The following is a 27,500-nucleotide window of genomic DNA, read 5'->3' on the forward strand; positions in this document are numbered from 1 at the left end:
AATAATAATAATAATGTAATAATAATAATAATAATAATAATAATAATAAAACGTAATAGTAATACAAAGAAAAAAAACAAGAAGATTATGATGAACATCGTACACGAAAAATATTAGCTCCTAGAAGAGCTTACGATATGTTGTACAAATGAAATATGATTGTTACAGTATAGAAAGAACGATATTACACAGAGAACGCAGAAAGATATAACTTCGATACACGGATCGACAATGAATCAACTTCAATGGCACCCCTCGACGTATCGTTGTTACGTCGTCAACGTCGGGAGTTCTGATAAAAATGAAAGGAAATATTTCAACGAAAGTATTATTAATAATATTTTGTAAAAACGTCAAACGTAAAATACATTTATTAGCAAAGCCGTTCCAGAAAACTTCCTCGTCGACGAGTGTATCGATGTTGTTCAAACTTTTCTTCTTATTTTCCTAAAGAAACGTATCACGCGTTACATCATTAAAAATCGTTGATATTGCGCGTTTCTCTCTTCGCAAATATTCTCTTATTATTTGTATGTATATTAATAAAAAAAAAATAATATATATATATATAGAAAAAAAAAATAGAAAAAAAAATAACGCGCCAGAGTTCGCGATCACACTTCGTCGTTCATCTCGTTTTCTCCATTATCCGTAAGCATGTACGAATAAAGCGATAAAACGCGACGATTTCGCTTATGTTACTTCTTTTCTTTTTTTCGTTTCAATCTGTGTTCCGATATAACGAGTATACAAATTCGAACGGACTTATTTCTTTTTCTGTGTCGATAAACGGATTGTTTACAATCACAAGAGATTTGTAGTACACGTCTGTGTGTGTGTATGTCTGCTGTGTATCTCATATATATATATATATATATACATATGGGTGTGCGTGTGTTTTTACTGTATATATGTATGCACATTGTAGCGATTTAGCTAGATACGTTTTATTTTTTCTTCTCGCAAAGACGAATAATCAAAGGATATTATACCTCTTTGATCGTCGAGTTACGAAAAAGGAAGAGTTACATGGAAGTTTTGTGCCTGTTTGTCTGTATTATTAGTTAGTTCGACAATACCATCTCTCTTTCTCTCTCTGTCTCTCTCCCAATAACGTTCGATGCAATTCTTGTTAACAGTTGTGTATTTTTTTCTTTTCTTTTTGTGTTTTTGTTTTTGTTTTTTTTTTTTTTCTTTTACTATTGTATAGTTTTGTTGCCTTTCTTTTTTTCTCTCATTCATCATTCATTTATTTCGTCTATGTAATCGATGCTCGCTCCTTCGGACATATCAATGTTAAGTATCTATTATACATATTACCCGTTCGATGGACGAACTCTCGCAAATGTGTGGCACTCGCGTGACAAAATGAATCTGATCGGCGTTATTATTAACGGAATAACTTATTCGGAGGTCGGCTTAATCGGGATAACGTACGTACATGGTTTTTTATTTTGTCGTTTGATCGATGTGTGATATCTATAGTTGGTCCACCGTTCAGAAAAAATGGCGTTTACCGAAGGCGCGATCTTTTCTTCTTATTTAGTTTCGATAATAAGAACGGGAGGCTTTTTTCTTATCTTTTCTTTTCTTTTCTCTTCTTTTCTTTTCCTTTTTTTCTACAATATGGAAGAAAATCGGATACTATTCGTAAGATATTCGTTGATACATCTAAAAGAGTGCAAAACGTTCGAATATCCTTACTTTTACGGAGAGCGAAAGTGATCAACCATTATTATTATTATTTTTTATTTTTTTTATTTTTTTTCTGTGGTTTTTTTTTTTATTTTTTTTTTTTTATTTTTTTTTATTAAATGTTATAGTTCGTTCGTTGCGGAAAAAGCGCGAGATCCGCTTTTAGAAATTACACGATTTTTTTTTTCCTTCTTCGTTATTTCTTTTCTTTTTTCTTTTTCTGTTATTTTCTCCCCATTAGTTTTTCTTCTTCTTTTTCCTTAATGCTTCCTTTTTTAATTTGTCTCTTAAAAGCTACCGTATAATAAATTATCATCGACAGATAGTAGCGATATCCTTTCCCTTTTCTATTTTCATTTTACTCCTTATCATGCAATCTCTCCCCCATCCCCCCCCTTTGCGATAAATTTAAAAACTTTCGTAACAATTAATGTATACTTAAGGTTTCGTTAATATTAATTATGGCACAATATAAATATTATATTTAAAGTCTTTTTGAAGACATAATAAAAATAAATCTAAGTAGTCTTTCATCTATATTCGACTTTTTTTCACTTTTTTCGCTTACTTTTTTTTTTTATTCTTTTTTCCTTTTTTTTCTTATTTCTTTTTTTTTCTTTTTATCAATATCTTGTAATTACATTCCTAAGCCTTTCGATTCGAACATGCATCCCTTCGTTTCTCTCCTTTTTTTTTCACTTTTGCCCTTTGGCTCCTCGACTATGACTCTCTCTCTCTCTCTCTCTCTCTCTCTCTCTCTCTCTCTCTCTATCCCCCGTCCCACCCCTTGGAAATTGATTTCTTCATTTTCTACTTTTTTTTCTTTCTCTCTCTCTCTCTCTCTCTCTCTCTCTCTCTTTTTATATATATTCACACCGAAGAGTTTTTATACCGAGAACAATAAATTCTTAACGTTCTTAGACCCTCGTGGTTCTACGTACCTTGGAAGTCTAAGTGCAATTATGTACTGTCACAACTTTATTTATGAGATCATTGATATATGTAAGTGCAACGCCGAAAGTGGATCGAGCAAAAAAGACATGAAGCGAGACGTGAGAGTGGAATTACAATAATATTAATAAGTAAAAGTGTCGCGTTCTGTCGTATCGCGAGATTTCTGAAGTTAGTAACATTTCCAAGGTGGCCGCCAGCCGGGTCAAAGAAGTTTTTAACAATTTCTCGATGCTCTTTGGTAAGTCAATATCACATGAACAAGAAAACTTTAAACCAATCAAAAAACAATCTAATCAGTCGATTTTCCTAACGATAGGAATTAAAAAATTGCGAAAACAAGTAAAAATAAATTTGATTCCTTAATTAAAAACTGACGTTTAAAAATTATCAAAATCAGCCTTTTCGAAAGTAAATTCGCGTATCAAAGTATTTTTATCTTCTTTTTTCTCTTTTTTCACAGCTCTCTCTCTCTCTCTCTCTCTCTCTCTCTCTCTCTCTCTACCTCTCTCCCTCCCTCTCCCTCTCTTTCTTTCTTTTTCTCTCTCTTTCCTTCTCTTTCTTTCTTTCTTTCTTTCTTTCTTTCTTTCTCTCTATAAGAAATTATCTTGAGCTCTTCAGCTGCCGCATCGAATATGCAATATGTATGTATATGTATGTAATATCTTCATCGTACGAGAAGAGAGTGATAGTCATAATAAATTACGCTCGTACGATAATTATTATGTTTCAGCTTTTCTTCGACGAACAGCATCGATCGTATTTAATGGAAGCTACAATGCACAAAATTGAATAAAGATTCTACGTACTTATATTCGAAAAAAAATTTTTTCTTTCTTTCTTTCTTTCTTTCTTTTTTTTTTTTTTTTTTTTTTTTCCTTCAAAACGAAAGTTTCGCACACTCCGGAAAAACGTTTTTCTCTTAACGAGACACGAAAAAAAAAGAAAAGATTGCGTTCACAATAGAAAGCTCTGAGTTAACAGCGGAACACAGAGAATTCTCCTTATTCGACGGACGAGCAACGAAAGTAAGTCACTCGCCATTTTATATTCTTTTTCTTACAATAACGAGCATCTTGCTTATGCGCAGCCCTAACTTAACGTTTCACTTTCACGTACATATATCGCATCTCGCTCTATTCGCTTACAAATACTCCTTTGATCTTTACATCGGAGACAACTTTTCTCTTATCTATACATATATGTATATACTATATATATATATATGTATATGTATATGTATATATATATATATATATATATATATATATTAATATGTACACGCATATACGATATAGAATGCAAATAAAAATAGATAGTTTAAAATATTTTGCTTTTCGCTTTTCTTCTTCTCTCCCTTTCCAGCGCGCACCTTACAATGTAAGAGACGAAAGTTCATGCATCAAGATTCGAAGATCATTTTTCATTCTTTTTTTTTTTCCTTTTTTTTTCTTTTCTTTTGTTGTTTCCCCCTACAATATTTATATAATAATATTTTTTTTGTGTGTTATTTCTTTTAAACCCTATATCGATTAAAAGTAGTAATAATATTGATAATATTCGTTCCTCGATAGAAGATATGCCGTGTAAAAGACTTAAAGTTTTCTTATCGTTTGGAAGGTGTTGGCACGTCAGAAAAAGATTTTGTTTCTTCTTTTATTTCTTTCCTTTCTTTTTTTTTTTTTTTGTAATTTTCACTTTTCATTTTCCTAAATTTAATACCGTATTAACACATACTCGATCAAGTACCCTGGAGAGATATGTTATATCCTATAAGACTGCACCAATTCTAATATTTCGCACGAGCGATGGTTGATTATCGTCCCCCTTAATCTTTTCTTAATTGATAAATGTAACAAAGAAAGATAAAGAAAGACTTTGGTTTCGATTGATAGATAGAAATAAACAACGACAAATTAAAAAGAAGAAAAAAAAAATAATAATTTAAAAAAAAAAAAAAAAAGAAAAAAAAATACAAAAAAGAAAGACAAATATAACAGACAGTCAAATTCACTTTGGCATCGTACCGATCGTACATCAATATCTCTGGGCCGAGACTCTAGTCTTTTTTTTGTTTTCCTTTTTTTCTCTAGTCTTTACAGTAATTATACAAACTTTCTACTTACGAGAAATATTCTAAATAGTCACAATAAATTTCGTTTTCAATTATCTACAAATTAGCTTAATTTACTTTTTCTTTCTCGCAATTGGGACGAATCATCGATATTTTAATGTCGCCTCACTCGACCATCGCTCTGCGCCTAGCAAAAATTTCCAAAAATAAAGGGGAAAAAAAAAATATACGACGAAAAAAAAAAACCCTCTCGATATAGTCTCATCTCGGCTTTTACAATAATTTACACGACACTGAACATCGACGTAATTCCGTATACTTTTTTTACTACCCCCCTCCCTCTCTCTCTCTCTCTCTCTCCTCACACCTTTCATATAACTCTACTATCCTTTCTAATATATATCAACCGAAGAACATCACAGAATTTCCCGATATTAATAACCAATTATAATATTGATCTTATATACTTTTTCCCTATATAAATAATACACCGGCAATCATAATGTGGAATCAATACGTGAGACACATATTTTCGCTCGTTCTCTCATCCATTTCCTTTTAAAGTTTTTACCGTGCAATGATAATTAAAATCGATTTTCATCTTCCTCCGATATCACAGAATCTCAAGAGTTCCCAGAATGACTAGGTTCATTTTCACTAATAAATTTCGTGCTTCTTTTGTCTCAGGTTCGAGTTCGAAATTGGCTTTCTTTTTCTTTCTTTTCTTTTTTCTTTTTTGTCTTTTCTTTTTTTGTTTTACTCCGAAAAATGAAAACACAGAACGATAGGTAAATGATGGGAAGAGAATTAAAAAAGAAAAGAAAAATAAAATAAAATAAGAAAAGATATATAAAAAAAAAAAAAAAAAAAAAAAGAACACACGCACAAAAAGAAAAAAAGAAAAGAAGAAAAGAAAAATTAATTCAAAGATACGACGTCTAAGCCTTTCACCGCTTTTATCCACATTATGCTTTGACCATGCGCTAAGGAGATTTTATCTCTAAATTGTATACACCAAATTTTTTTTAAAAATCGCTCTGAAGAGTCGCCTAAAATCTAAAATCGTATATATCCACGGTATACTTCACATTTCAAAGATATGTTTGAAAAATTCGTTCTTACTCGTAAAATTTGCCCTTGTGCAATCGTCATTAAACTCGAGAAGACGAAACTATTCTACCTATTTCACCATCTCCACTCGTCCCCGTTGCTACGGAACCTAAGATACACGTAGACGTAATTTCTCTTAATTTTTTTTTTCCTCGATAATTTGTACTTGCTCGTTAGTCGTAATGGCATTTCCTTTTATTTAATTTTTTTTTTTTCTCTTAAGCTAAAGACATCAAATCTTTTCTTTTTTTTTTTTCCTATACTGAGTGTCAGACCTGAATATGTTGCGATGAACAACTTTTAGGGTTCCTTTTAACTTGTACGTTCGTTAGTATGGATGTATTAAAGATTTCAACAACAGGGCAGTGTTTGATTGTCTCGCACTTGACTTTCCATCGAGTTACCGTATCGCTTCCGTCCGAATAGAACTTTCAAAATCAGCTTCTTCGAAAGAAATTCGAAGAAGATCGAAGAATCGAATCGAATTCACGATCGAGTAAAGAAACGACGAAGGGAGAAGGAAGGAACGAATATAACGAGTCAAATATATTCTTTCCGCGTCCGTTCGCGAAATATATTATTCCGCGGCGTTTGAATCTAATGACGGATTCTAACGCGTGTTACGCGTAATATTGCACATTCGCCAATAAAACTCAACGATAAGATATCGGGTGATAATAAACGGAGAATCGGAAAACGCGAGCACCTCACTGCCCTGCTTTTTTTTAACCTGCCTACTAAAAACTTGCTTACTTGTCTGCCTAACTGCCAGCGATTTGCCTTAAGTCGAACTACTTCGTTTTTATAAAACCTGAACAAGAGAATAATATTATCGTTATCAATATTACCGTACGAATATAATATGTGTATGTGTGTATATATACAGCTCAAAATATCATTTTTAAAGAGCTAAAAATATAGTCTGTAATTTGCACGCGCGACGGACCTGTACACACGTTTTTAAAAGCCCATACATATACTTGACAAGTCTCCCGCTACTTTTCCCGAAGCAAGCCTATCCCGTCATTCTTAGCCATCCTACCACCGAAACCTCTCTTTCCCGGCCATTTCCTGCTAATTCGATATTCGATATTTCGACCCTCTCTCTCTTTCTCTCCCTCTCTTTCTAACAGACTCGCTGATAATCGAATCCTTCGTTTTAGGCCTAAGATCGTCGCGATCCCGTTGCCAAGGCGACTTCTCACGGCTTTCAATGTATACACGTTGATAATGCGTTTACCTTACACTTGTACACGCGTGTACATACACACTCTATAGCATATATCTACACATTTAGACATAATAATACACGAGCTCCTTATTCACTTCCTCGCGACACGCTCGCTTCGCTCTAGCTTTCGATTCCTCTCTTATCCTCTCGCGAAAGTCGAAGACGCGAGATTTTTCGCCCATTGGCGGCTTCTCTTATCATTCTATATACAACGTACGTCTCCGTCTTTCATTCTCTCTCTCTCTCTCTCTTTCTCTTTCTCTCTCTCTCTCTCACACACTCTCTCTTTCTCTCTCACTCTCATTCTTTCTTTTACTCACTCGTTGCCCTCTCCTCTCGAGAGATCTTTCCGACGCAATGTCGAAAACGACGAATAATAACCTGTCGTCGACGAATACGTGCTTTAGGGCGACACGAACGAAAGGAGAGGGTCGATATTCGAGCAGCACGTGCCTTTTCGAGATCAATTAATTATTGATCTCTCGCCACCGGCCGTTCTTGCCGTTGGAATGTTTCGATCGCTCTCACGAGATCTGCCTAAGGTGTCCTCTCTTTCTCTTTCTTTCTCGATGATATATATATATATATATATATATATATATATATATGTATATATATATAAAAAATCTAAAAAAAATCCGAAAAAATCCAAAAAAAAAACAACAATAATAATAATAATAAGAAAAAATAAGAAGAAGAAGAAGAAGAAGAAGAAGAAAACAAAGAGCAGACGGGGAGACTCCAATATAAAGTTTTTCATCAGTCGATTCTTCGTTCTTCTTTGGATCGGTCGCAGTCTTCAGGATGGAGAAATGTTGGAGAAGAAGAGAAGGGTGGAAAGGAAAAGTTTGGGGATGAGAGAAGCGATCTCGTAGGAGGTACGGCACGTTGTCGGTGATGACGGTGATGACGATGATGATGATGACGGTGGTGATGATGGTGATGATAATGATGTTGATAGTGATATCGATGAGGCGAAAGAGTTTGAAGGGTAGACGGAAGAAAAAGTGGAAGAGAAGGATGAGAAGGGTGAGAGAGAAATTGAGAAGATGAATGAGGTTGAGAAGGATAAGAAGATTGAGAAGAAGATGAAGAAGAAGGAGAAGAAGGAGGAGGAGGAAGAGAAAGAGAAAGAGGAACATGAGGAGGAGGAGGAGGAAGAGGAGGAAGAGGAGAAGGAGGAGGGAAAGGAAGAGGAGAAGGGAAAAGCCGGCGCGAGACACGAGCCTGCTGATCTACGTTCGGCCGCTCTCATTGCGGCTGTTGCTGCAATTGTTGAGCCTGTTGCATGCTACCGAGCACGTTCTTCATGGCCGATGTCTTGAGAAGCCTCTTCAGCATACCGCTCGAGCCACGATGCTGGAGACTCTTGTGCGTCGTAAGTGAATTCTTCGTGCGATATCGACGATTGCAAAACTCGCAGACGAAGAGCGTGTCCGACTGCTCGTGCTTGTCTTGAAAGTGACGCTTCAGGGAGTAGTAGCAAGAGAAGGTGCGACGGCAGTACGGGCATTCCTGAGGCTCATTGATACCGCCCGCTGTCGGCGGTGGTATCCGGTACATGGCAGAGGGAGGCGTCGTCGCTGCCGGATGCATCCCATTGCCCGTACCTGCAAAATCGTCCGTCATCGTTTTAATATTCACCAATTAGATTATAAAGATATTCTTTTTTTTCTGTTTTTTTTTTCTTTTTTTTTCTGTTTTTTTTTTTTTGGTTTTTTTTCTTTTTTTTTTTTTTTTTTTTTTTTGTTATATTTCGTTCGTTCTTCTTTTTCTTTTTCTTTCTTTCACTTTTCTCACACGACAAACCAGAAGAGTTTCTTTTTCTTTTTACGTTTTCTTTTATTTTACTTTTATCTTTTTTTTTTTTTTTATCTTATTTTACTCTATTACATATCTGTTTTGTAGTTTTCTATTTTTTCGTTGCTTTTTTCTTTTCTTGGTTTTTTTTCTTTTTTCTTTTTTTTTTTTTTTGTAATTCTTTTTCTTTCTACGAGATCCGTTTCTATCGAACGTTCGACGAATTGATCATTGAGAAAGTAAAAGAGAGAGAGACAGACAGAGAAAGACAGAAAGAGAGAGAAAAAGTGATAGAGAGGATATCGTCTCGAACGTTCGATAGAATTCGGATATTTCATTCTCTGATAGAAACCATCTCTCTCGAAACGACCATCTCGGCTTCGGTCCATGATTCTCGAGGTTAATTGACTGAGCCACCGAAAATGTTATTAATCGTGCGTGTCTCGTTATTAGTCGAGCGTGATAAGATTTAAGGGCCTTAACCACCATGCGAGAAGCTAGATTCTTTCCTCACGAAAGCTCTTTTATGTAGGTTAATGTAGGTAGGTATGATATATTTTATGATGCATGCTAAAAAAAGGTCGAGCTTTCCGTGACGGACGATGAGTCGAAGAACGCGAGATTTTAAGGGCGATGTTATAAAAAAGAAAAAAGAAAAAGAAACAGAAAAGAAAAAAGAAAAATACAAAATAAACAGTAAAACTAATCTCCTAGTGTGAATATGAGACATTTCAAGGTGACTCTTATGCATGAGTTGCGAGACGAATTTAATGCGATTATGATAGAAGCGTGACAGAGAGTATGTAATTAATACAGGTACATCACGTGATGACGTTGTCATGCAAAAATGAAAAAAGGAAGAAAAAAAGAAAAGAAAAAAGAAAAAAAAAATTAAGAAAAAGAAAAATAGAAAAACAAAGCGAACGATCGTTTCGTCCTTTGTAGGTTACGAGAAAGAAGAAAGAAGAAAAATTAAAGGAAAGAAAAAAAAAATAGGAGATAGAAAACAAAAAGAAAAAAAAGAAATAGAAAACGTGCCTTAACGCTACGAGTAGCATTAAGACGCGCCATTGCAAAAGCTTCGTTGCATAAATGCAAAGATTTTTGACGATTCTCTAAACATATTTCGCACGAGTTTGCGTTGCTTTTATATAAAGGAAAATAAAATAATAATAATAATAATAATAATAATAATAATAATAATATAGAGGAGCATGCAAACGACATCGAAAGATACACCGAAAAAGCCCAACACGCGAAGGACTCGACGAACTTCGTAGAAGAGAATAAAAGAAAACGATGAGAATAATATGAAAGAAGAACGAGGAAAGGAATGGGAAATGGGTAGAGAACAAGAAAAAAAAAAGGAAAAGAAAAAAATATAAAAGAAACAGGAAAAAAGAAAAAAAGAAAAAGAAGATATCGAAAGCGCAAACACATCGAAGCCACAAATAAGAGATGTAACGGACGAGTAAACGGGTTTCGAGACACAAGACATTAAAAATAACAAAAGAAATAATAAAAGAGAGAAAGAGAGAGAAAGAGAGAGACAGACAGACAGACAGACAGACAGACAGAAAGAGAGAGAGAAAGAGAAAGAGAGAGAGAGCTAAGGAATGGAGGGCAGGATTGTTAGTTGGGAGTTAAGAAGCGAAGGAAGACCGCTTTTATCTTTTACGAAGGTGGCCTTAAAAAATTTGGGAAGGAGTAACGACAGTGTTTAGCAGTGGACGTTGAGCTTTATTAACGACTTTTTCCTTGGCCGATTTCGTTCGGATCCACCTTCTTCTTCTTCTTGTTCTTCTTCTTCTTGTTCTTGTTCTTCTTCTTCTTCTTCTCCTCCTTTTCCTTCTTCTCCTACGTTCTCTCGAAGGAATGGAGACGAACGATGTTGCCGACGATGTTTCTCGTGTCATCGAGAAAGGGGGATATTATAACGGGGCCTGGTAATACCGGAAGAAGAAGAAGAAGAAGAAGAAGAGAGAGAGACAGAGAAAGAAAGAAAGAGAACCGAATCGCATCGGCTCGGGTAGGGAGACCAAATGGAGAAGACGAAGGACAGCTAAGAAGAAGAAGAAGAAGAAGAAGAAGAACGAAGGAGGAAAAGGTTGGAAGATGAGGAATGAGTCGTCGAGAGAAGAGAGGTTGCATTGATAAAGAGAGAAAAAGAGAGAGAGAGAGAGAGAGAGAGAGAGAGAGAGAGAGGTGGAAAAGAGAAGACGATGTGCTCGCGCCACGTGGGAGTTAAGACCGGTTTCTCTCCGGCATGCACTTCCTGGTAAAGAGGGCTCGAATCGGTGAAAAGGAACGACGAACGCGCGAGCCGAGGTCGTATCAAATCGAGAAGGTCTAGCGTATTTCTTCTTTTCTTTTTTTTTTTTTCTTTTCTTTTCTTGTTTGCTTTTCTTTTTCTTTTTCTCTTCATTCTTTTTTTTTTCTTTTTGTTTCCCTCCTAGCAAATAAAAAATAAAAAAAAAAAAACACACAAAAAAGAAAGAAAGAGGAAGAAAGAAAGAAAAAGAAAGGGGAAAAGAGAGCAAGACCAAAAAGTGTCAGAGTTGAAGGAAAGAAAAGAATAGAGAGAGAAAGAGAGAGAAAAATAGAAAGATAAAAAAGAGGAGAGTAAAACGTGTGTCTGGTAAATGTAACGTGAGGCGTGTATGTATATGTGAGGCGTGTGTATGTGTGTAAATAAAAAAAAAAGAGAGAGAGAGAGAGAAAGAGAAAGAGAAAAAGAGAGGAATAGAAGAAAAAGAGAGAGAGAGAGATCGTGTGAGTTTTGAGAGAACCAATAACGCACGTGCGTGTCCCTACCTTATCTAAACCTTCAAAACAACTTAATGTCAATGTCGCCGGGTTTGCTCTTATGATAGGTATAGATATGGGTCATCAGGGAGTTACGCGAACAGTAGACTCGCTCGCAGATGACGCATCTGAACTCCTCCTGTCGCTCGGCGTGCTTGTCAGCGACGTGGCGTTTCAGGGATGCCTTGCTGCACAGCACCTTGCCGCACAGCTGGCAGGTGAACAGCTTCTTCGCCGACTGGGTGTTCAGAGAGTTGAAGGTCAGCCCCGGCGGCATAGAGGCGAGCACTGAAACACAACAATGCACCTCATGCAGCAGCAACCCCCACACTTATTACCCTACCCCCTGAGCAACAGAGCGCGCATTCTTGTTCTTGTCGTTTTTATTCTTGTTCTTGTTCTTGTTAAAGTTGTTGTTGTTGTTGTTGTAGATGTTGTTGTTGTTGTTGTCGATGTTATTATTCTTTTCTTTTTTTTTTTTTTTTTTTGTAATTTTTTAATCGTTTTTTATTTTTGCTTAATTTTCTCTTCTTTCCTTTTCCCTTTCTTTTTCTCTTTACTCATTCTAAGAGCGAGCAAGAACGAAAGACAAAAGAAGACGATATAAGTACGACACGATTCGAATCGACGATTTCGAACGGCGAATAAACAACGAACGACCTTCCGTCTCTCCTCGTCTTTCCTTCTATCTATATATAATAACGTAAATACGACGCGTACGTAGTAAAAATACGCAAGCGTGCACGTTTTTTACCTAATATATTCATACGTCATTATGTATACTATATATACTCGTATAAGATTCGTACTGTCCGATTAAACTTTTCCTTCGAAACGTTTAACTTCGTGATCGATAGTTTTCCGATTCGCGACGCGATCAGTGTCTTCGAGGATGCCCAGGGGAGAAAGGAATAGTAGTCGATGGAAAATAGAGAGAGAGAGAGAGAGAGAGAGAGAGAGAGAGAGAGAGAGAGAGAGAAAGAGTTAGAGAGAAAGAGAGAGAATTACGTCTCATTGGAATAGGCAAGACAGTTTCGAGGCAGTTAGTAGATAAAGATTGCTATTGGTCAGAATATAACTCTACACGACGACGGATCTCCGTCGTTCACCGATACCAACCAAGAAACCTTGGGAATACGAGTCCGTTCTCTCTTAAAATGAAAGAAAGTAAGAAACGATTATAGCTAAAGAAAAGATTATTTTCAAAGGGAGACTATCTGTGTGAGTCGTTTGTGTTACCAAAGTCGTTCCATCTTGAAAAGGAACGCGATTTAACCGAGGAAAATTTCCTGTCCTCCATTCAATTCCTCCTTTCTCTCTTACTTTTTTTTCCTTCCTTTTTTTCTTCACCCTTTCCCTTGCGATTATCGTAACGAGGCCCGAGACTCGGAAAAGACAGAGAGACAGAAAGAGAGAAGGATAGAGAGAGAGAAAGAGAGAGAAAAAGGGAAGAAGTAGAGTGAAGAAGAAGCAGAAAAGGAAAAAGATGTAATGGAAGTAGTAGTAGTAGTAATAGTAGTAGTAGTAGTAGAAGAAGCAGCAGCAGAAGACGAAGAAGGAGGAGGAGAAGGAAAAGAGAAGGAAGATCGCTTGAAAAGGTTTTCGTGCGCTTACTTCGGCTGGCTAACAAAAAGGACCGAAAGCTGGTTTTGTGGTTGGTGGGCGAGCAGCCGCCTCTCTTTCTAAACATCGTTTGAAAACACCTATCCTACGAATCGGAGGGATGATTGGTGTGTCGAGCGAAAGAGGGTGGATGATGGTGGTAGTGGTGGTGATGATGGTGATGGTTTAAGGGGTTGCCAGAACGTGGAAAAGCGAAGTAAGTAAAATTTCAATGGCCGATTTCTTGGGTGATCTCGCGCGACGTGAAAAGCGTCCGAATGAATGGGGTTGCTCGCTTGTAAGATACGAACTATATGTATACAATTCGACACGAGATGAGGTACGTAGAGAAATAGAAAGAAAAAGAAAAAGAGAGAGAGAGAGAGAGAGAGAAAAAAAAGAAAGAGAAAGGAGGAGATAGTAAAAGAAGGGTAAAAGAAACGACGTATAAAAAAAGAAGATAAAAGAGAAGAAAAAGAGAGAAGGAGGTATGATATGGTATGTATGTATATATGTATGTATGTATGCATATATGTATGTATGTATGTATGTATGTATGTATGTATGTATGTATGTATGGTCTCGAGAAGTAAAACATCCTAGTCTTTTCTTTTCTTTTTTTTTCGTCGTCGTTGTCGTTGAGTTAAACGTCAATATTGTAAGAAGGCGTACGTACGTACGGTTCATTTTGTATAACCAAAGTCCTCGCGTATGCGCGTTCTCGTTAATTAAAAAAGATATGAGAGGAGAGAGAGAGAGAGAGATGAGAGAGAGAGAGAGAGAGAGAGAGAGAGAGAGAAGAGAGAGAGAGAGAGAGAGAGAGAGAGCAACCGCCCTCCTGCCTATTGGTATTTCGCACTGGCGACCCTCCCCATTCATTTATAGGGACATAATATGTGCTCCGAGCATTCTCTCCCTCTTCAAACGGCGCTCTCTTCGAGCGTTATCCTATCGTCGAGGAGATGAAGAGGGGATAGAGAGGAAAAGAGAAAGAGGGATGAAGAAAAGAAGAGGAAAAGGAAGGAAGGAAGGAAGGAAGGAAGGAAGGAAGGAAGGAAGGAGATACATACTGATGGAAAGCGATGCGAAAGCGAAGAGACCGTCCCCTAACCATTCTTGGCTCGCCTTTGGAAAATTGCTCTTTATCCAATTTCTCGAGATGTGTCTCATTAAGCTTCAGGCTAAAGAAACTGCAGCAACATCAGCGGTAGTAGCAATGGTAGCAGCAGCAGCAGCAGCAGCAGCAGCAGTAGCAACAGCAACAGCAGCGGTAGGAGTGGCAGTGGCAGTAACGACGACAACGATGGCAGCACCAGTACCAGGGGTGGCACGGTTGGACGGCTGGATGGATAACGGGGATGGATATGATGGTCTCTAACTGAACGACGAACTCTTCTCTCTACGTTACCACGTAACGTACGTACGACGCGTATTATACAGATACATAGATCGAGGATAGGGGGAGGGCGATTTTCTCCTCTACATACATACAATGTTTTCTTTCCTAATCATAAGTACGTCTAAATCTCTCGATGTCCTATCTATACGTACATATATACTCACATTATATGGATATGTGCGATATATGTATATGGTGGAAAGAGAAAGGAAATAAAATGAGAAAAATGCGAAAAGAGAAAGAGAGAACGAGCGAGGTCAGGACGATTCACAGGTAGGAATAAGATAAAAACAGAGATGTATATATACATATATATAATGTGTGTATATATATATATATATGTATGTATGTATGTTTAGAGAGAGAGAGAGAGAGAGAGAGAGAGAGAGAGAGAGAGAGAGAGAGAGAAAGAGGTAAATAGATAGATAGATAGATGATAGATAGAGAGAGAGAGAGAGAGAGAGAGAGATACGGAAGTCATTGGAAGAAAAGAAAGCGAGACACAGCGTTGTGCTCTACGCCCACGTTGATGTCTCGTTAAGGAAAAGGACGTAGAACACTCTTCAGTTATACTATATGTATACGTACGTGAGGCCTAACAAAAGAGAACGACGAGAAGGAAACACTGAGCATTCTGGGAGACACTTAAAGCATGCAATTCGAAGTAAACGTAATATTGTATGTATATAATAATTATTATTATTATTATCATTATATATATACATATATATATATATATCTATATACATATATACACATATATACAAACATGTATAATGTTGTTGCATACATTAGTATTGTAATTATATACATTATACATAGATATATGTATGTGTATATGAACAATATATGTATATATATATATATATGTATATATATATATGTATATATGTATGTAAATGAATTCGACGAACGGCACGGCGAAATTTAAACAGTTTTCTCTCCTTTTACACGTGCTCTCTCCTTCGCCGCGCCCCCGTCGACCCGTCAATAACCCCCAACCCACTTCACCCCCACCCCCTAACTCTGTCTTTCGACACAACCCACACTCGCTTTTACACGGCTCGTCTTCGGCTCGCAACGAGCGATCGTCGTCGTTTCCTCAAGATTTTCTACGCGCGTCCCCGGTAAAACGTATAAAAAGTATACGGCTTTGTAAATACACGCGACCGGTCGTTCGTCTTTTTAAAATGCCACAAATGAAAAGTTCCCCAGCATCTTTTAAACCCACGCGAGAAACGAAAAGGAGAATCACGTTCGACTTTTTCTCATCGCTGTATATATCGTCGTTGCTTTTGTTTGTTTTCTTTCTTTTTCTTTTTTTTTTTCGTATTCTTTTTTCTCTTTTTTTTTTTTACTTCTATACATTTTCTATTTTTCTTTTTTTGTTCTTTTTTAATTTCTTTTTTTCTCCCCCTTTAATCTCTTCCCTTTTAATCTCTATCCTTAATTCATCGGCGCGAAGACGAAACGAGAGAAACGTCGTTCGTAAAACCGCGACGGGCATCCTCGTCACGATGCGATCGATAATGTAACAGTACGTATCGAATTGAAATGAACGCGCGCAATGAAGATTTAAAAAAAAAAAAGAAAGAAAAAAGAAGATAAAAAAATGTGTACATATATATAAGAAAAAAAAAAATAGAGAAAAAAAAAGAAAAAGGAGAGACGATATATATATATATCAAGCATGGCGACTTACACAATTCTCGTTCGAAAGCACAAAACTGATTGATTTCGTCTCCGTCGTATGGACGTATAAACGTGAACTTTTCTCGTACAATGATAAAAAAAGAAAACTAAAATAATAATATGGTATTAATAATACTATAAGAAAATGAATCGCGTCAATCTCGGAACGGATTGATCGACTTATGTGTATTATATATATATTTATATACATATATATATATATATGCATATATAAATATATATATATATGCATGTATCAAAGGGAATCACGTTTCTTTTTTTAAAAACGAGCAAGATCCACGACATCATCGTAAATGAGACATTGACAGTGACAACAAAATCATCGACCCTCTGGCCGGATCGTGGCTTCGAACACTTACCTTCGACCTGGAATTAAAGAAATGTATGAAATTGACATTGTCGTTACCATTAACCCTTAATCTCCAAGCCTGAAACATATTTTTGTGTTTCTACGAAAAACGAATACATATACATATACATTTGTATCATGATAACATACTTTAGCCACGATCCCAAGCACGGCGTAACGATTATGAAAGAGTTAAAGGGCCAAGGGCTAAGGGTTAAGGGCTCGTGCATATAATATACGCGAGAACACGTAAGTCAACACGAACATTATTTCGCATGCATATACGTGCACCTACGTACGTATATGTATGCGTGCCTAAAAATATACATACGTACATACATATCTATCTATATATCTCTACGCGTACCTGATTATTACTTAACGAGGATGTGATAGGTGATTAGAAACAAATAAAAACACAAATGAATTATTAAACCAAATAGTACATTTTTCGTATTATATATATATATATAATATATATAAAAATGAAAATATATTAAAATGCATTTGACGCAGCTTAAAAATTATAATATAATATAATAATATAATAATAATAGTCATCAATAAATATATACTATAACCAGAACACCTTGGCAGATAACAAATAATAAGTAAAACACGAAAACGCTCGATTTTTCGTTTTAAATTGTACGCGAGTCGAAGTCTTTTAAAACGGAAAATATTTTTCTCAGACTTATTTCATTTTCGTTCCGATTTGTCAAAATTTTGTTCGACTTTTGACGTTTTTGTTTCTTTCTCTCCCTCTCTTTCTCTCTCTCTCTCTCTCTCTCTCTCTCGTTCTCTCCCTTTCTTTCTATCTTTCTCTCTCTCTCTCTCTCTCTCTCTTTCTCTCTGTCTCTTTCTCTCTTATTCGTCACGAAAGCTTTCAAATTCGGAACTAACGAGCACCGGTACATAAAAATCTTTCGCGGCTTCGCGTATCAATTCTTTTCCCCTTTTTTCCCCTTCCCTATCTTTCTATCACTCTATATACCTCTCTTACTCTCGATGCTTCGTAAACTATCTTTTAATGTGTCTTTTTGTTCGCGCAGGTACCAATAGTATGTCTGCTCAGTAGTATCCCTGGGATCGATCGAATCGATAATTCTAATATAGCGCAGTTATGGAATTATGGCTTATGTATTTTATGATTAAAAGCTATTGTACGATGCTTGCGTGCGAATGTGTGTTTGTGTGTGTACTTGTGTCCGCATGTGTTTATTATATTCGTGCGTGTATGCATCGTGTGTGATCGTAATGTATCATATGTGTGTATGCTGTGCTCGTTAAAAAAAAAAAGGAAAAGAAAAACCAAAAAAAAAAAAAATAGAAAAAAAAAAAGAAAAAGACAAAAAAAAGAAGTAAAATAAAAAAGACGATAAAAAAGAAACCCAGAAAAAGAAAAAAGACAAAAAAAAAGAACAAACAAATACGAACTTCCCTTACTGCGTGGAAAATTGTGCGTGTAAAACGTAATTAGGTCCTATCTTGCCTATTGCATTAGATCTACGTGAGGGTGAGGGGGTGGGTGGTGGTGGGGGATATTATAAGTAGCGTGTTACAAAAAAAAAAAAATAGAAAAAAATAGAAAAATAAAAAGGAAAGAAAAAGAAATAAGAAAGTTAACAATGAAAAAAAGAGAAACTATTTCTGCTTAGCTTGTGCGCTAGCGAGCGTGTGGCTACATAAAATCGTATGCGTATGTAGTATGTAGTATATGCCCGTACACGTTTCACCACAAATATAACGGGTTAGTGCCTGTGCGCTAGAAGCCTATCGATGGAAACGAAAAGCGAACGAAAAGAAGTAATCGAATATGCGGTCGATCGCGTTCAGATGAGAGACGTTTTTAGTACGTATACACGTTTATGTGTGTGTGTGCGCGTTTGTGTGTTCTGTGTGTACGATCGGCCGCAAAATTTCTTCGATAATCGTAAACGTTTCGTCGTGATACTTAACGAAAAATGAATGAAAATGAACGTGACATTCTAAAATCCATTTATATCTCCGTTTATGTTAGCGAACGCGAACTCTGTCTCATCACAACGTAATCTCCGATCGGAGTCCTTCTTTCTATCCTTTTTTTGTTGGTTTCTTCCTTCCTTTTTTAATCATTTATTTATTTATTTATTTATTTATTTATTTCTATTTTCCGGTTCGTTCGAACAACTCCTACGGTACCCCCGTGCCAAGATCGTCGTAACACGGTGTAATACACGATCACATTAATCTCTTTAACTTAACAATTAGATACTTTTTTAATTAACAGTTTGGTAACATCAGTTTAAAAGAGAACAAAAATATATAAAAAGAAAAAAAAAGAAAAAAAAAGAAAAGAAAAATACAATAAAATAAAATAAAATAAAAGGGATTACAAATCAGTCCAATAATAACACGTCGACTAATTAATTAAGCGAAGAAGACAATTCTCTTGAGAAATTCAGTCTAGACCGTGACGCGTGTCGCGGTTGATGAACGAAAAGCGAGGAGGGCCAGGTACGTTTAGAAATGTAGCAAAGAAAGGGAAAAAGGGAGTGATAAAAAATGTAAAAGATAAAAATAGTAAAAAGCGAGAAAGAAAAAGGCAGAGAGAGAGAGAGAGAGAGAGAGAGAGAGAGAGAGAGAGAGAGAAGAAAAAACAAACAGGAGGGAAAAAGAAATTACAAAAAAAGGAAAGAAATAAAAGAAAAAAAAATAAATACAGAAAAAGGAGATAGGTTCATTTTTAAGAGAAAAGCTACTAGAGCGTTGCCAAGCCGCGACAGCGTCAATTTAACGAATTCAGTCTTTGTGATTCGAAAAGGGGCTTCGAACAAGTTCTTTTGCACTGGCCAATCGCAGTCGGAAGCACCTTTTGCCACGCGTCTCAGCTTCGCGAGTCGCGAGGGCAGAGGAGAGGAAGAAAAAGAAGAAAAAAAAAAGAAAAAAAAGAAGCTGCAGTAGAAATATATTATAAAAGCAAACAACATCGGGGCCCTTCGTTCGAATCCAACAAACAAATTGCAATTCGAGTTTCGAGTCGTTGTTGTGCATTTTTCCCTCCTCCTTTCCCCTGCCAACGCATACTCGCGCACGACTTAACGCGAAGCAAACGTTTAAACGAACGACGAACAAAGAAAAAAAAAAAAAAAAGATATTAAATCAAATAAAACTCTACTAATATACGTATAATTCGTTAATTAAATATTCATTCAATTTATATTAATTTCATTAATAATTTATTATTCTCATAATATATAGCGCGCCGCCGATACGCGGGTCGTTCGACGCGAAATATATTTCGCATTATATTTGGCCATTTTTACAGTAGTCACAAATTAATTTCTTTGAATAAGCTACTAGTTTAAATATTATCAATATCAGTTCTTTCTTGCTCTGACTACTATAAAATTGTTTACTGCATATTTCATATTTTTATTTATTTATTTATTTTTTCCCCCTTCTTTCATTTCCTCACGTTTACTCTCGTAAATTTAAAGCTTCGTTCTTCATCATTTTTTCATCGTTCCGAACATTTCTCCTTCATAATATATACATATATATGTGTATATATATATATATATATATATATATATTTATTCTTCGATTCGTTTTGTATATAAAATTGCACCGGTCGCTCTTACGTACCGTCGAGTACAAATTCTTATCAAGAGATAACTCACGTTAGAATAGAATAGTTCCGTATCTAACAAGATTTGTCGAGTCAAAATTTTCTTCTCGATCGTTCGCGGAGGAATGAAAACAAAAATTAAAAGAAAATAATGATAATAATATAATATAATAATAATAATAATAATAATAATAATAATAATAATAATAATAATAATAATAATAATAATAAAATAATAATAATAATACGAGATAAAAGACAAGACGAGCGAGATAAATCGCGAACGAGAAACCTTAAAAAAACGTACGTCGAAAGCACGTACGGCGATACCGGGCGTTCGATAGAGTGTAAGCTATTTGTTTAAACTATATCATAGCCTATCTATAAATTGTGTTCCTGTGAATCCGTATATGTCTGTTACATTGTTCATTCATGCACGGCAGCAGAGTAATGCTTGTGTAAGTACGACTTTTGTTCTATGTCTATTATGTCTCTCTCTCTCTCTCTCTCTCTCTCTCTCTCTCTCTCTCCCTCCCTCTCTTTTTCTCTCATTTTCTCTCTCTTTCTCTCACAGACACATTCAATCCCTCTTTAACAATCCCGAACTAAGAACATTCGATCGTGCACAAATGTCCCACGTATGATCGGCATTAAAAAATATCGCATGTTATTACGCGGTGCATCGTTCGTTTTTCTAAAAACCATTTTCCGAAACCGTCAAAGTGATATACGGTTAATCGAGTACACGGTTGGATCTAGTCTGCCTATAATGTTAATCGTTCAGGGTCATTCAAAACCTTCGTAATATCGCATCGACTCGAATAACCGAAAGAACGACCAAGGCACGATCGAACATCGTTGAAATCTCGGGATTCGGCAGTAACGAGTTAGAGAGGGCGAATAAAGGGTGAGGAGGAGATGAAGAATGAGAAGTAAGGTGAAAGAGAAGAAAGGAGAGAGAGGATACGATTCGATGACTTTGTAACATCAGGAAGGCTTTGCAATGTGGCTTATCAAAGTTCTACTAAAATATAGGTATATGCTATGTAGTCGGCTATATGTAATATACGGCTATTACTATTTTTTAGTATACAAGTAAATCTGTTCGGTATGTTGTGGTGGATCGTGTCCCTCGTATTATCTTTCTCTCTCTCTCTTTCTCTCTCACACATTCCCACTCTCATTCTCACTCTCTCTCTCTCTCTCTCTCTCTCTCTCTCTCTCTCTCTCTCTCTCTCTCTCTCTCTCTCTCTCTCTCTCTCTCTCTCTCTCTCTCTCTCTCTCTCTCTCTGTCTTTCACTCTTGATCTCCTTTACATTGTCTCACCGACAATCTTGTCGTCTCAGTTTTGTCTTACGTTTCGAAAGAATCAACGAGGGTCGATGAGCTGGATATATAGGGTTGTAGTGATGTTCATTGTGATGCTGACGATATGGCGGGGAAAATCGGAATAAAAGAAAAACACGGAAATTAAAAACAAAGAGAAAAAATAAAAGAGAAAAGCATTGCTTGCAATACGTAAACTTAGAAAAGATATATATGCGTACGTTTGGGTAGAGTACTGTTGGATAGACTGGAAAGAGGAATAAGATGAAACGATCGAGGAATTGGATGATACATAGCAGAGAAATGCCGAAGGCCACGAAGGCAAAACACGCTCTTCTTTGAGTATTGTAAATCAGACTTTCTTAGAACGGTGTCAAACGTAAAACGTCGTTTGTCCAGAAACGATAAACTCGTAGAGTCACGACATCAAACAGAACAAGAAGCACATTATTTCTAATAATTGATTAATTAATTAATTAATTAATTATTTAATTAATTATTTAATTAATTAATAATAATAATATTAATAATAATAATTATAATAATAATAATAATATTTGCAATCCCAACAACGGCGATCAATAAGAGCATAATAAAATACGATGATGACAATGATTGATAATAATGATGATAATGATAGTAATAATCATAGTAATAATATTTAAGGTACTTTATGTAAAGCCCGGTATAATTAATAAAAAATGAACGCGAGTCTATGCAAGGTACCCCGTTAAAGCATCTTAATGCGGAATGAATATATTAAGATAAAATATATTATATAATTGCAATTCTCTCTCTCTCTCTCTCTCTCTCTCTCTCTCTCTCACTCCTCTCTCTCTAATTCACTCACTCTTTCTCACTCTCTCTCCTCTCTCTCTCTCTCTCTTTCTTTCTCTCTTCTGCATGACGCATCGTCGCGAAGCGACCGCGAGACTCTCATAAAACGATTATTTTTTAATAAGACTAATCTATTCACGAATACCCTGACTCTTCGCTTTTTTTGGCTCGCGCGCGTTTACTTTTTATTCGTTTTAAACTTTCTATCATTATATAAACGCGTCGCCGCGAGAAGAATCGCTGTAGCTCCGCGACGTTAAAAAAACTCTTTCATCCACTTTATTTTTTTTTTTTTAAACCTATTTTATCCATAATTATTCTTTCCCTACGTTAGCATCGAAACTAATAATAGTCTTGAGTCTTCTGTTTCATTCAGTGTTCTTTTACAGTCTTCTTCATCAACGTTTAAACGTTTTTCGTTTGTTTGTTTGTTTGTTTGTTTGTTTGTTTGTTTACTTGCGTGTTTTTTTTTTTTAGTTTTTCTTTTCCCCCCCTAAACTTAGCTGGACGATTACGGCATCTTTGACGCCTTGGAAGTTTTTTTGTTTCTTTTATTTTTATTTTTTTTCCTTCCTTATCCTACCCTTTTACCTCTTCCTTTTATTTATTTATTTTTTTTCGTTTTGTTTTGTTTCGTTCTTTGTTCCGCCCTTTAATACACGATCCTAACTAACGTAATCGACGACCAAGCGACCGGTTTTGCGATTAACCCTCTATAACTTTATATAACTTTAAAGTCACACGCGCTCTTATCTATACATATGCATTATTTTGTTACGTCGTCAAAAAATTAATTGTCACTTTATCCATGTCCGAAATTATCAATATTTTTTTTCCCTTCTTCCTCTTCTTCTTCTTCTTCTTCTTCTTCTTCTTATCCTTCTTTTCTTTTCTTTCAGCATAAATAACATACTTACAAATCTTTCACATTTTATACACCGAGAAAAGATTCGTATTATAGAGGGTTAAATTCACGCTCGTGGCAATTCGAAGGCAAAAAGTTTCTCGATCGCACGCGTTAGCCTCGCTAACAAGAAAACACAGATAATAGAGAAAACATATCGACGGCCTCGACAAAAAAGTATTACTTCGATATTGTCGAAAAAATGGCAGCGATTCGCCTCGTGAATACGGTGGAAGTTACTCGAGAGGACTTTGGCACTACGCAATGTTTTCTTCTACTAAAACGCACGATCCGTAAAATCGTAAAGGGCCAAATTCGAATCTGACGAACGTACCCAACTAATTAACTAACGAACGAACGAACGAACTTAAAAATTAAAAAAAAATCACCGTCACGTCGCTTTCCCTATTAATTGACTAAAATCTTTATATTGCAATTTCTAATATTCTTACGATTGCACGCGAATTATAAACTGCCTTTTCCATCGAAGTAACTTCCTTTTTTTGATTTACCGTATTCGATCTCTCTGTTTGTCTGTCTGTCTCTCTCTCTCTCTCTCTCTCTCTCTCTCTCACACACACACTCTCTCAATCTCTCTCTTTCTTTCTCTCTCTTTCTGTATCACACTAATTCCTACACACTTCGTAATCCGAATCGATTCTCATAGAGAAAAGAAAAAAAGGAAAGAGAAATAAAAAATACATGCATTTCATAATCGCATTTTGTATCGCTACAAACGGACAAGCCGAACCTACGAAAGGATTTTTTCGAAATTTTTAACCTTCCGCTTTTTCTCTATCACTCTCCCTCTCTCACACTTCCATTTTGAATAATTATAATAAAGCGAATAAAATGTAAAAACGAGGAAAGTTTTGTATACATATATATATATATATATATATATATGTACACACAAATAAAAGAAATAAAAAGAAAAGATAAAAAAAAAAGAAGAAGAAGAAACAAACGAATTAAAATTATTAAGCCACTCATGGGCGCAGTCTCAATCGTTTCTTTAATAGCTTGCTAATTGCACGTTATCGTAAAATATAACTCGCCGTTCGTAAAACCGTTCGAGTCGTTTGAAATAGAAATATATTTTTCCAAATAGAATTAAACGCTCGCTAAATACAATTAGGAATGTAATTACAAAAACGGTGATAATGCAACAAGCCTACATCGGCTCACTCGAAGTCAAAGACACAGAAATTCGCGAGAGATTTTTTTTAACGAAGGTGTCTAACGTTTTATTCTCTCTTTTCTATTTTTATTGTGTTTTTTCTTTCCCCTTTTCTTTCTTTCTTTTTTCTTTTTCTTTTCTTTTTTTTTGTTTTCTCTTTGCCTTCCCCATTCCGCTTCGCTCTTTTTCTTCCTCTCTTTTTTTTTGTTGATTTTTCTTTCTTTTTTTTTTTTTTTTTTTTTTTTTTTTGAGAAAAATACAGTAGAGAAAATACGAAGATTCGAGAGAAATACCCTCCTCGTGAAACGCGATTTAAAAGAGAGAAAAAATTAAACGAAGAAAAAGAAAGAAATAAGAAGAAGGTGCATAAGAAATTGCAATAGTCGGCGCGATACAAATGTTGTATTCTCACGTTTTATACATATACATATACATATATATATATGTATATTATATATATACATATATATAAAAGAAACTGCAACTTCCGATGTCCCAACGAGAAAGAGATACGCGTAACATCGCGTAAATCACAAATAAACTTTAACTTCGTTTGTGACCTCGGCAATAAATCACATATCGAGCGTAAACAACGATCAATTGACTGAAGTCGTCCAGCGGAATTTCAATCGTAGTGTTAAATTCAATCGAAACATCGCTCTCTATAGGCCCTATCAATGCTCGGCAAGTCAATTCGTCAAAATTATTTCGCGGGAAAACGTTATGTGCGTACGATACTGTATAATCGTACTCATACACATTCCCACGATCCTCTCACGATCGTCCAATAGGACACGTTCTATTAAATTATCCTTAAATATCGTTAAGGACAAAAAAAAAGGATAAAGAAAAAAAGAATTTCGGGAAAGAAATAAAATATAGAGGACGGTGTATAATATAGTAAATAGCTTCTTATAAAGTTCGCGCTCGCGCTTGCCCGTTTATCGCGATTTCAATCGTTCCTTGGTGAACGAATCGACTTTAAAAAATGTACAGAATTTAACGAAGTCGATTGATTGGCGCGGAACGAATTCTCCCGAACAATGGAAAACGGCAGGTAGACCTTTTTAGAACGGACGGAATTCGTCCAGAAAATCGATCTCTTTCTTTCTCTATCTCTCTCTCTCTCTCTCTCTCTCTCGCCTCCCACACATACACACACGCGCACGCGCACACAACACACTAGTACGGCATGCATGCATATTACTTACTCACATACACACTTTCACTGTCTCTCTCTCTTTCTCTCTTTCTCTTTCTCTTTCTCTCGTTCGCTCGTTCGATTTTACATACACGCAGTCTATTGTTCCTCGATTACAGGCGAACGGAGCCTCTAAGGTCACCGATTTTCCTGACTCTCTCGCCGACTTTCCAGTCATCTCACTTCCGGTCCCCCTTCCGCTGTGGAAAAAGTCGAAATTCCTTGGCGCTTAAACGCGCCTTTCACCTCCGATCGATTCCGAACAGATCGGTCGGTCGGTCGGTCGAAATTTTCTCGATCTCGATCGGCTAAAAAGAAGCTTAGAGTCTATAAAAAAAAAAATCAATCGCTGCGCCAAACCGCAACGTAATTTTTCTCGACGCGTTCATTCGCGATACTTGACTTTTCTTTTTTTGTTTTGTTTTTTTTTTCTTCTTCCGTTTCGTATCATTTTTTTTCTGCTTTATTTTTTATTTCTCGCGGCGTCCTATACGCGTCCTTTGGAAGCACTAATTCCGAGTATCCTCCTTCTTTCTCCTTCTTTTTTCGTGGATGCACGCACCTTCGAGGATAGAGTCATCGAGAAGAGATCGAAAGAGAAAAAGAGAAGGGGAACGCGTAAATCACAGAACACGCTCGATCGAATCTCCAATTAGAACGATCTTTCCTTCTTCCTTTTCTTTCCTTTTTTCTTTTGAGCGAAAGAGATCGTTTCTAATCTGTATCACGTTGTACGTTGAAAGATTTAATCGAATTTAAATCGATTGTTTCGAGATTATCTCTCTCTCTTTCTCTCTCTCTTTCTCTTTCTCACTCTTTCTCGCTCTTCCATTTTCTTTTTTTTTTTTTTGTTTCTTTCTTTCTCTATTTTCCTCGTCGTCGTCGTCATCGTCGTTGTCATAGTCATCGTCATCGTCATCGTCATCGTCATCGTCATCGTCATCGTCATTATCATCGTCGTCACCGAAACGACGGAGCAACGATCGACTATCGATCACGCCATCTCTATTTTTGCCTACGATGATAAATGCTCTTGTGATTGTTCAGACTGTTGAGCGTCCTGAAAACCTTGTGGCAGAGCGCACAAACCGCACTGTTCAACGGCTGAAAGTGTTGCTGCTCTTTGTGCCGCTTTAACGTGAGCTTCGTTGAGAGCGTCTTGCCGCAAACGTCGCACGTATAACACACCCCCGGCGGTAGTAGACTACTGTGAAGGGGATGAGACAAACGCATCGCGAGTATCGCCGAAGGCGGACCTACATATCCCGCGAGTTATTTATCGTCAGAGAGGTATGTGTTATATCGATCGCGCGTTTTTATTTCGTTGTTTTCGATTTTCAACGATTTCACACCGTGAGTTCGATCGTTGAGAGAAGGAAAAATAAATTGAGAAATATAGTTCAGAGCAAGAAGGAAAGAAAGAAAAAAAAGATAAAGGAACGAGAGAGAGAAAACGTAATAATGAGAAAAGAAATGTAACAGGAAAGAAAAATCAAAAATAGACCAGATACCGTTTATAAAGAGAATAAATAAGAGAGAAAGAAAATGAGAAAATAATAATGAAAACGAAAGATTAAGAAAGAGAGAAAGAAAGAAAGAAAGAAAAAGTCAAACAGAAGTAGAAGTAGTAGTAGTAGTAGTAGTAGTGGTAGTAGTAGCAGTAGTTGTAACAGTAGTAGTAGTAGTAGTAGTAGTAGTAGTAGTAGTAGTAGT

The 27,500-nt window shown here is 36.1% G+C and overlaps 1 protein-coding gene and 1 long non-coding RNA gene across 13 annotated transcripts in view; one reads left to right on the plus strand and one right to left on the minus strand.

Moving 5' to 3' along the window:
• Positions 1-21,314, plus strand: part of LOC122630344 — a 23,982-nt gene extending 2,668 nt beyond the window's left edge. Inside the window, exons 2-3 of the long non-coding RNA XR_006327469.1 lie at positions 12,468-12,471; positions 21,302-21,314. This is a non-coding gene — a long non-coding RNA (uncharacterized LOC122630344). The remainder of the gene's footprint in view (positions 1-12,467; positions 12,472-21,301) is intronic.
• LOC122630333 (broad-complex core protein) overlaps positions 8,214-27,500 on the minus strand; it is a 59,885-nt gene continuing 40,598 nt past the window's right edge. For 5 of the 12 annotated variants that reach the window (XM_043814724.1, XM_043814720.1, XM_043814721.1 and 2 more), the window contains one exon: positions 8,214-8,671. In XM_043814724.1, coding sequence (XP_043670659.1) covers positions 8,313-8,671 — 359 coding nt within the window. In that variant the 3' untranslated portion in view covers positions 8,214-8,312. Of the gene's footprint in view, positions 8,672-11,675; positions 11,955-16,624; positions 16,747-16,773; positions 16,809-26,680; positions 27,044-27,500 lie in introns of those variants that run through there. The other 7 variants (XM_043814729.1, XM_043814728.1, XM_043814734.1 and 4 more) reach the window with 4 other exon arrangements.

Source organism: Vespula pensylvanica, chromosome 7, assembly GCF_014466175.1.
Source record: "Vespula pensylvanica isolate Volc-1 chromosome 7, ASM1446617v1, whole genome shotgun sequence".
In the NCBI taxonomy this organism is placed as follows: Eukaryota; Metazoa; Arthropoda; class Insecta; order Hymenoptera; family Vespidae; genus Vespula; species Vespula pensylvanica.